This window comes from Gadus morhua, chromosome 9, assembly GCF_902167405.1.
Source record: "Gadus morhua chromosome 9, gadMor3.0, whole genome shotgun sequence".
Classification (NCBI taxonomy): Eukaryota; Metazoa; Chordata; class Actinopteri; order Gadiformes; family Gadidae; genus Gadus; species Gadus morhua.
Genome location: NC_044056.1, coordinates 15,856,061 through 15,865,776, shown reverse-complemented (window position 1 = coordinate 15,865,776; position 9,716 = coordinate 15,856,061). Strand labels below are relative to the sequence as shown.

The 9,716-nt window shown below is 49.1% G+C and overlaps 1 protein-coding gene across 1 annotated transcript; it reads left to right on the top strand.

The window, feature by feature from the left end:
- The first annotated feature begins 294 nt into the window (after nucleotides 1–294).
- On the top strand, nucleotides 295–7,756 carry det1 (DET1 partner of COP1 E3 ubiquitin ligase). The gene is made up of 10 exons (XM_030365175.1): nucleotides 295–605; nucleotides 870–927; nucleotides 1,076–1,473; nucleotides 2,021–2,287; nucleotides 2,764–2,976; nucleotides 3,908–4,131; nucleotides 5,289–5,418; nucleotides 6,131–6,321; nucleotides 6,731–6,922; nucleotides 7,176–7,756. Exons 3-10 carry the CDS (start codon nucleotides 1,216–1,218, stop codon nucleotides 7,363–7,365), a joined length of 1,665 nt encoding a protein of 554 aa, XP_030221035.1. The 5' UTR covers nucleotides 295–605; nucleotides 870–927; nucleotides 1,076–1,215; the 3' UTR covers nucleotides 7,366–7,756.
- Nucleotides 7,757–9,716: the final 1,960 nt, after the last annotated feature.

Here is a 9,716-nt window from a genome sequence, read left to right as displayed (position 1 = left end):
TATTCATGATACAAGTGTTGATAATTTTGTCATCAGAGTGACATTTTGACAGAGGATTGTTAGGTTTCGATAGCAGAGTTTCAATATGACATAGATGTGAATGGTATATTTCTCAGTGTTGTGTCTTATTTGCTTGTGAGTTGAGTTTTGACACAATGAGCCAAGTTTTGGAAAACGTGTTCAAGCAACGGGCAAAAGCTGTAATGGCGGGTCGGGTCCAAGTTTAAAAGATGCAACGCGGTTTCCATCCTGAGATGACGCTGTTGATTCCTACTGCCGTTAAGTCATCAACAGCCAAACTCCGTACCAACGAGTTCTGGAAGCTCTTCTTCCCTGCTTTCATGCCGTCGCCCTGTAGCTTTAGCTATAATAATATCAGGCATATCCACGCCGTTTTTATAGAAATGTAGCTAGATTGAATACACGTGAAAAACTTCTAATTTCCGAAACGTTCCTATTAATACGGAGACCATTTGCGAATAACATTAACAGCAAAGCTCCACAAGTTCAAATACAAAGCTAGATAGAGAGCTCAGAAAGTTATCCAAGACTGGGATGTATGATGCTTCTTGAAAAGCTGGACGGTTGACTTTCTTGAACAATGAGTGAGTAACCCGTTTATAGTTTAACATAGTAGTGTCGTCGTCCTGGTCGTTCCAGCGCTTCTTTAAATACTTTAGTAAATGTGGCGCTGCCTGATGTTTTCCCAATGCAATTATAATGTGTGTTTACAGAGCAACGCGCCTCTGGTACACTGAACCAGAGTTGATTGAAATCTAACGTTCCTTGACGCCTATGTTTCTGTAACCTTGTGGTAGGTCATTTGAGTCAAATGTAGCAATTAACATAGTTCTCTTCTTGCTTTTAAGATCAAGGGGCAACGTGTTATCCAGCGTCTTAGTTGAATTTACAGCATTCCCACTGATGGTGAGTTAATTACATGAGGGATGGCTGTAGTTGAGCTTTTGAAAAGCAAATCACAGAATAATCTGTACTTTAGCATTAGTATATCATGCTATGTATGACTATGAATGGTTCAGTATTTTTGTCTCCTATCTCTACATGCATCTTGCAGTTTTATGTGCAAGAAGTACCTACACCCAAGATGACTGAGAATAGTTTGTGACGCAAGTCCTCCCGTGTCACCATATTTGGCACCACCACCACAAGTCCTATCCGGCCACTGAGGACACCAACACACTCCCACTGCATCCGATGCGAGCCATGGAAGATGACAGCCCCACGCTGAAGCCCAGGAGGATCCAGAACCAGAACGTGGTCCACCGCCTGGAGAGGAGGCGGGTGAGCTCCGGCCGGGCCGGCGCTCACTGGTACCGCGTGCGCTGCTTCCACCAGAACCTGTTCCCCAACTTCACGGTGGTCAACGTGGAGAAGCCCCCGTGCTTCCTGAGGAAGTTCTCTCCCGACGGACGCTGCTTCATCGCCTTCTCCTCCGACCAGACGTCGCTGGAGGTAAGCCAATGGAAATCCAGGAGATACCTGGGTTGACTTCAATTGAATACACTTTATTGTCTCATCGGGACAGTTGTTCTTGGACTCTGGTTGATGACTTGGTACTAACACACACTGTATGTTAAGCAGAAGTGGAAAGCACTCTACTGCTCCTACAACCAAAATAAAAAAATACAAAATAATTAAGTGATGCTTACTATTTTTTCTTTGATTGTTCCTGTCCGTACTTGTATCTTGCTCAATAAGGATACATGTAGAAGCCTCATCTAAGGTTGATTGGCATTATGCTCACCAATAATGAGTCATTAGTCGGGTAAAGGGATGCAAAATAATAAGAACCTCCTTCAACCTAAAGTATGATGTTTCAATTGTAATGTAGCCCCCAATCCTTCTTTAACTCTGCTACTCACAAAGGACGTGAGAAATGAACCATTGCTGCAAGACAAACACGTCCCCAATAGCGTGAAACCTCTTCAAGCGGAGAGGCTGTGAACAGTTGAACCAACAGATTAACCTCAGGCTCCCCTGTCTCCCCAAACGTCCACAGATCTATGAGTACCAGGGCTGCCAGGCGGCCCAGGACCTGCTCCGGGGCCAGGAGGGGGAGACCCTCTCCACGGCCAACGACCAGCGCTCCCTCAACATCCGGGGGCGGCTCTTCGAGCGCTTCTTCTCCCTGCTGCACGTCACCAACGTGGCGTCCAACGGGGAGCACCTGAACCGCGAGTGCAGCCTGTTCACCGACGACTGCCGCTACGTCATCGTGGGCTCGGCCACCTACGTCCCGGAGGACCCTCCCCCGTACTTCTTTGAGGTAGCGCAGCAGCTCTCTCCGCTCCACACTCGCCCTTCGTCGTCTCCCCGGTCTCCGCTCGTCCAACCAGGGCGGTCTCTGGAGGACGAAGGGATGATGAGTTAGGGGTGCTTTTACATTGAAGTTAGTTTTGTTTGTATGTGGCGTTTAAAAAAAAAAACGCCACAAAGAGGTTTTGTTGCATGTTAGTCGTAATCGACGCATGCAATCGTGCATTTATTCCAAAAGTTTAGTTGGGGATTTCCTCTACAGGGCAGGATGTGTCTTTACTGGTCTACACAAAGTGCTCCCTACAGGGCAGGATGTGTCTTTACTGCTCAGTAAAGACACAGTAAAGATACTGGTCCTTTTTTTTACTGTTGACTGCCAAACCCGGCAGTGCTGGTCTGGGAGTCAGGGACCATCATCGGCCCCTTGTCCCCAGGGCCGTGGTGGTGAGGAGTGCCACTTACGCCGTCCCCTCCTCCCCTGGCCAGGTGTACCGCAACAACGAGTCGGTGACGCCCAACCCGCGCTCGCCCCTGGAGGACTACTCCCTGCACGTCATCGACCTGCACACGGGGCGCCTGTGTGACACGCGCTCCTTCAAGTGTGACAAGATCATCCTGTCGCACAATCAGGGCCTCTACCTCTACAGGAACATCCTGGCTGTGCTCTCCGTGCAGCAGCAGACCATCCACGTCTTCCAGGTGGACTGGCACGCACACACGCACACAGGTTTAATCAGTCATAGAGGGTCATGTGTGGTGTTCAAAGCTCTGTACAGAGTGTCTATGTGCTGCGGGCCACAAATCGTTTTCACACCGTCAAAAATGCCCATCTTATAGCCGCCTTTTTCCCGGCATGGTCTGCTCGTTTACAATGACTGAGGTAATATACCGGCTTGATTTCGCAGCCCAATTCCCGTCTCGAAACCTACACATATTTGGGGTTTCATTTTCATTACCGTGATTCGACGGCATCATGTATCAGGGGCGCGATATGGGTAGCGTCGTTGGATTAGGGCTGGGCGATTAATCACATTTTTTATTTACTTTTCATCAAATGTTTTATAGAAAGTGCAGAACAGCTGGAATCATATCTGTACGTTAATTTAAATTTGAAATTTTTGACCATTCGTGTATGTATAAGGCGAAATTTCAAAGTTCTTAGTTACTAAGTGCTTTTGGGAGAGACATGCTGAATAAATACATCATGTTTTTCAAACTCAAAAATAATCGTTTGAATAAGCGCAATTTCAATATTGACCAAAATAATCGTGATTATGATTCTGTCCATTATCGAGCAGCCCTACGTTGTCTCTACAACAGAAACAACGCAGTGACATCAACAGGAGTTGTTCTAACAGTCGCATTTGACGAAGACGGTGAAAGATGGCGCAATCTCCGAGAAAGCAGCAGAGGAGCTTTCCTTACCAGGCTTTCGCCGGGATCAAATCGTGTTTATAGCCTTCACTCAGAGTAGCAATTTATTCGTAAGAGGTCTACGCTCCGTGCGCAGCCCCGCTTAATCCAACGAACCAAATCACGACCCCACCCGCTTGGCAGTGTAGAAAGGCCTACAGTGGTTAATGTGTGCTGCAGGCCACAGAGGCTCATGTGTGTGTGGTGGCCCCCCCAGGTGACGGCCGAGGGGACCTTCCTGGACGTGAGGACCATCGGACGCTTCTGCTACGAGGACGACCTGTTGACGCTGTCGGCCGTCTCCATGGAGACGCAGGCGGAGGGGCAGCCGGGCTTCCCCCGCCTCTACACCGACAAGACCATCAACTCTCTGAAGCACCGCCTGCTGGTGTACCTGTGGCGGCGGGCCGAGCAGGACGGAAGCGCCATGGCCAAGAGGAGGTGCGTGCTGCCCCTCTCTGCTCCTCCCACTCTCTCTGCTCCCCTCTCTGCCCCTCCCACTCTCTCTGCTCCTCTCTCTGCTCCTCTCTCTGCCCCTCCAACTCTCTCTGCTCCTCTCTCTGCCCCTCCCACTCTCTCTGCTCCTCTCTCTGCCCCTCCCACTCTCTCTCTGCCCCTCCCACTCTCTCTGCCCCTCCCACTCTCTCTGCCCCTCCAACTCTCTCTCTGCCCCTCCCTCTCTCTCTGCCCCTCCCCCTCTCTCTGCCCCTCCCACTCTCTCTCTGCTCCCCTCTCTGCTCCCCTCTCACTCTCTCTGCTCCCCTCTCTGCCCCTCTCACTCTCTCTGCTCCCCTCTCTGCCCCACCCACTCTCTCTGCTCCTCACTGTCACCTTACTCCTCAGAGGCTAAATACAACGTTTGTGAGCTTACTATAAGAGGGTCAATAATATGAATCTCAAAGGCCATTGGAAACAACATGACAGGGAAACATGTCAACAATTTGAATTGTTGATTCATCTTTTGATAATTTTTCTGATTACGTTTGGTAAATAATTGCAGGTTACAGGAGCCCTGAGTGATTTTGATTTCAGGTTGCTTTATCGGCATTGTTTATTGGTGTTTATAATTTCTTTATTATGTTCAACCAAAAAATATTTCTTAAGCTATCAGTAGATATTTGTTGTTTTTACCTAGATTATGACTTGAATTAAATATTCAATAATGGATTTAGGAGGAACAACAACATTCTGCGTTTATCACCATCATTCACAAACCCCAGGTTTGTGAAGGATAATTTCTATAATTTCTTTTTCAAGTCATTATTTAAGTAAAAATAACAGATCTACCAATTCCATAAGAAGGGTCAGTATTTGGTTGCACATAAGGTGCAACCAAATACAACGGCACAGGTGGTGTTATTGTAATGGTCTCCCTCATGTGTTCACCTGCTGGTGGTGCTGTGGTAATGGTCTCTCTCCTCATGTGTTCACCTGCTGGTGGTGCTATGGTAATGGTCTCATGTGTTCACCTTCTGGTGGAGCTCTGGTAATGTTCTCCATCATGTGTTCACCTGCTGGTGGTGCGGTGGTTATGTTCTCCATCATGTGTTCACCTGCTGATGGAGCTCTGGTAATGTTCTCCATCATGCTTTTCCCAGGTTCTTCCAGTTCTTTGACCAGCTGCGGAGGTTGCGCATGTGGAAGATGCAGCTGCTGGATGAGCACCACCTCTTCATCAAATACACCAGCGAAGACGTGGTCACGCTTCGAGTCACCGACCCCTCACAGGTAGGAGAGCAAGCGCCAGCAATGACCAGAGATAAGCAGACATTAGGTGACAGTGGATTGTGTTGGGACTTCTCCTGTGTTATGCGTTCAATATCCAAATGTTTCATATAATGGCCTGGTCAGAAGGGAAACGTAACATCATTTTTTAATACATGGCTTATCGTCATAATATTTAGAAATTGAACATTGGTACATTTTGTTATGGAAATGTGTATGATGTAGCAAAAAACTGACCAATTACTTGTAGAATAGTAAATAGAGAAATGTGCGTGTTTTTAAAAGAGGGAGGTAGCATGGGTGATACCACCGTGAGGTCGACCAATTATTGGCCCGGCTGATATTTGTAAAAAATAGTTTTTTCATGTTTATTATTTTTACTTAATATTTGTGACTGTTGCGTCTTGAATAAAACGGAGCCTAATTTATCGGTGACTATGGGTCCAAATATCGGTTTCCGGGAGGATTTTTTTAAAAAGACGTGGAAATCGGCCATGAAAAAGCAAAACGGGCTGAGGGAACGGCCTTCAACAGGCAGGGTGCTGGGAAGCCCAGGGAACCCATGAAGGCCACCACACGGTGCTGATCCCGGTTCTATCCCCCCACCCCTGACCTTACTCCAACCAACACACACATGGTGCTGTTCTGCAGTCAGAAGCACTGTTTGAAGAGCGAACCATTGACTGACAGCTAGTCTCCCCCCCCCTTCCCCCAGCCGTCGTTCTTCGTGGTGTACAACATGGTGTCCACCGAGGTGCTGGCCGTCTTCGAGAACACCTCGGACCAGCTGCTGGAGCTGTTTGAGAACTTCTGCGACCTGTTCCGCAACGCCACGCTCCACAGCCAGGCCGTGCAGTTCCCCTGCTCGGCCTCCTCCAACAACTACGCCCGACAGGTCCAGAGAAGGTCAGAGGAGCGCCGGGTACTCTGGGGGTTCCACTCATTACCATGACTTCATTTTCTCCGGGTTTGACCTCAGCCATGTGGGTTTTGGTTGTCGCTGGCGGCACAACAGTGTTCTGCGGTGTTTGCTGGGAACTGGATCTCCCCCGGCCTGAACCCAGAGGAACTGGAGGTGTCCCCCCCGGCTGCACATCACGATGTGAACCGGAGCTCGGCCTCCGACCGGGGCTGCCTCGGGAGGGAACCCATTGTGCAACCGTTGCTTCTGATGATGCATTACTTACTGATTTTCTCTGATGGTTATTGTTAGAACCCTCTGGGTTCAGCAGTGCTTATTGAACATGCTAAGGTTCTCCTCCTCCATCCACGGCGTCGTGGTGGTCTACCTAGTGACCACGTCTCCCCCTCCCAGGTTCAAGGACACCATAGTGAACGCCAAGTACGGCGGGCACACGGAGGCGGTGCGGCGGCTGCTGGGCCAGCTGCCCATCAGCGCTCAGTCGTACAGCAGCAGCCCCTACCTGGACCTGTCGCTCTTCAGCTACGACGACAAGTGGGTCTCGGTGATGGAGAGGCCCAAGACCTGCGGGGACCACCCCATCAGGTACCAGGCTGCCGCATGCATGCACCCACGCCCAGAGCCTCCCACCCACGCACGCTCGCTCCCTAACACCCACCCTCCCACCTTATCAGGTACCCGGCTTATGCAACCACCCTCCCTCCCTCCCTCCCCATCAGGTACCGGGCTGCCCCGCCTGCCCTCGCCCAGACCCTCCCACCCACCCACCCACCAACCCTCTCCAGATCAGTGTCAATTGAGTCCTCCAACCGCGCGCCTCTCGCCCTCTTTTCCCCAGGTTCTATGCGCGGGACTCGGGCCTGCTGAAGTTCAAGATCCAGGCTGGTCTCCTGGGTCGGCCCGTCAACCACGCCGTGCGGCGCCTGGTGGCCTTCACCTTCCACCCCTTTGAACCCTTCGCCATCTCGGTGCAGCGCACCAACACGGAATACGTGGTCAACTTCCACATGAGGCATGTCTGTGTGTGAGGCTGAGCGAGAGGTGTGTGTGTGTGTGTGTGTGCGCGCGTGTGTGTCTGTGTCTGTGCCTGTGTGTGTGTGTGTGAGATTGTGTGTGAGACATGCGCTCACACCTGTGGCACCGCGCTGGCGATGACTACACCTTCAATCAGCCCCTCGGTGGGGGGCATCATTGTACGGCGGCCCCCTCCATCCCGCCAGAACAGCGGCCGCCTCTCCATCAGCCCCCCCGCACAGCGCAGAGCTCCGCGGGGAGGGAAGCCCCTGATGAGAGGCTGGGGTAAATTCCCATCCAAGACATTTGCAGGGATTTTAAATGACATTTTAAGTCTTTTTTTTCTATATATTTCTTTATGTAAATATTTTATCGCAATAAAGTGATCGATCTTATATTATCTAACTATTTTGTGTTTGTTCAATAAGGGTGCTTGTGTGTTAGTTCTTTGTAATAGGAGTATATATTGCATAACCAACGCGATGCTTTTTCCTAAATGCCTGGAAAGGCGAATCTCCCGGGAATCCAAACAAACAGCGTTATGTTGTAAAAGACCATTCATGTGCAAAGTCTGGTGAGCAGACGGGGGTCTGAGGGGCGCGGGGGGGGGGCCTCCGGCTGGGACCTGGAGGCAGATGTCAGGGGTCAGGTTGGGGTGGAGAGCAGATGTGAGGGGATTAACTGTCCAGGTAGCCTCTGGTTACATACGGTCCACCAGCAGCGCGCGCGTGTGTGTGTGTGTGTGTGTGTGTGTGTGTGTGTGTGTGTGTGTGTGTGTGTGTGTGTGTGTGTGTGTGTGTGTGTGTGTGTGTGTGTGTGTGTGTGTGTGTGTGTGTGTGTGTGTGTGTGTGTTTTTATGAGCGAGTGAAAGAAAGCAAATAGGCCGTATTAGAATACAGACGGCTCTCGATGGGAGGATGGAGAGAATCAGATAGCGTGGGATGGAGGAGGAGAAGAGGGATCTAAGCAGCGGACAGGGCAGGAAGTGAAATGGGTTTTCAGGCAAACAAGGACAATAAATGTTTATTCATATGTCCAGCGGGTTGTTTGTGTGTGTGCACGCGCACGCGTGCAACTGTTGGTTAATGAGTGCTCATGGCCAATGAGTGTGTCTGACCCCAGCGCATAAGCTCCCTTTAGGTCACGATGATCGGCAGGTTAGTGTTTGCGTAACCAAGGTGACAGCGGGCTGTGTTAATCAGTTAGTGGTGGGGCCCACCCACCAAGCAGGCGCAGATAAGATGACCCGCAGTGGGACATGACTTACCTGACTGGCCCTCTCAAACCAATTGGACTCAACGTTGATACACAACAGCTTTATTCTCTTGGATGTGCCATTGATCACTTATCTGAACCTCAGCAAAATGAAGTGAATGCTTGTATTTTCAATTGCATACCTACTGTTACCTATTCAATGTGCTGAATAGGTTGACCAAACCGAATGTTCGTCAAAGGTGCCATTGATTGAGTGCCTCTCAAATCCTCTGAAAAAATGAGGCCAACACTTTTTAGCATTTTCAATTGCATACCTGGGAACCACTAAGCTGGAATGGAAAATTGAAATTTTAAACCACTCTAAAATAATGACTAGTTTGAAATGGGTTAGATTTTTCTTTTTTAAGCCAGCGAGGGAACCGGATTCTGAATATCAGTTCACTGCCCTAGAGGGCATTCCGTGGACCACTACCAAATTCAACATCCATAAAACAGAAACACTGAAATAACCTCCATTATGGTTTGTACAGCGTATTAAAGCATACAATATACGTTGTAACACTTGTGTTCTTTGTATCCGATAACCCTAGAGCCGTTTTGCCGGGCCGTGGTTGCTACGGAAACATACCCACTCTGCATGGTAACCCAGCCTCTACTAATTGCTGTTGTCTTGGCAACGGTCCAGTCAATATAATCCAGAAAATGGCATAATCCTTGATGTTTGCTATTGCAATGGTGGTTTGTTCAAAAACTTGCCATCGTATTTGACGCACCATGACAAAATTCCGCACATCATTTGGAATGTTAGAAATGGGTGTATTGAATGTAGTTCCAATTGACTTGATCAAATAAATCAAAGTACTGCAGGTAGATTGGCAATCCATTTGCACAGTACCGATTTACATCTAGGCATGGTAATAATATAGAATAAGCCTTGTGTTGATGTGTGATAAATTAATTAATCATGACATTGAAGATGAGAGTATGTGTAAAATGTGTGACACAGAAGTAACACGTTTAGGAGGAATGTGTTTAGTGCCAAAGACATTTGGCACAGCTATTTCTCCAAGCCTGCTTAGGAGGGCTGGGGGATCTGAAGAACCCCCCATGTACTCTCTGCTGTTTGCGCTGCTGCATTATGGACAGCCAA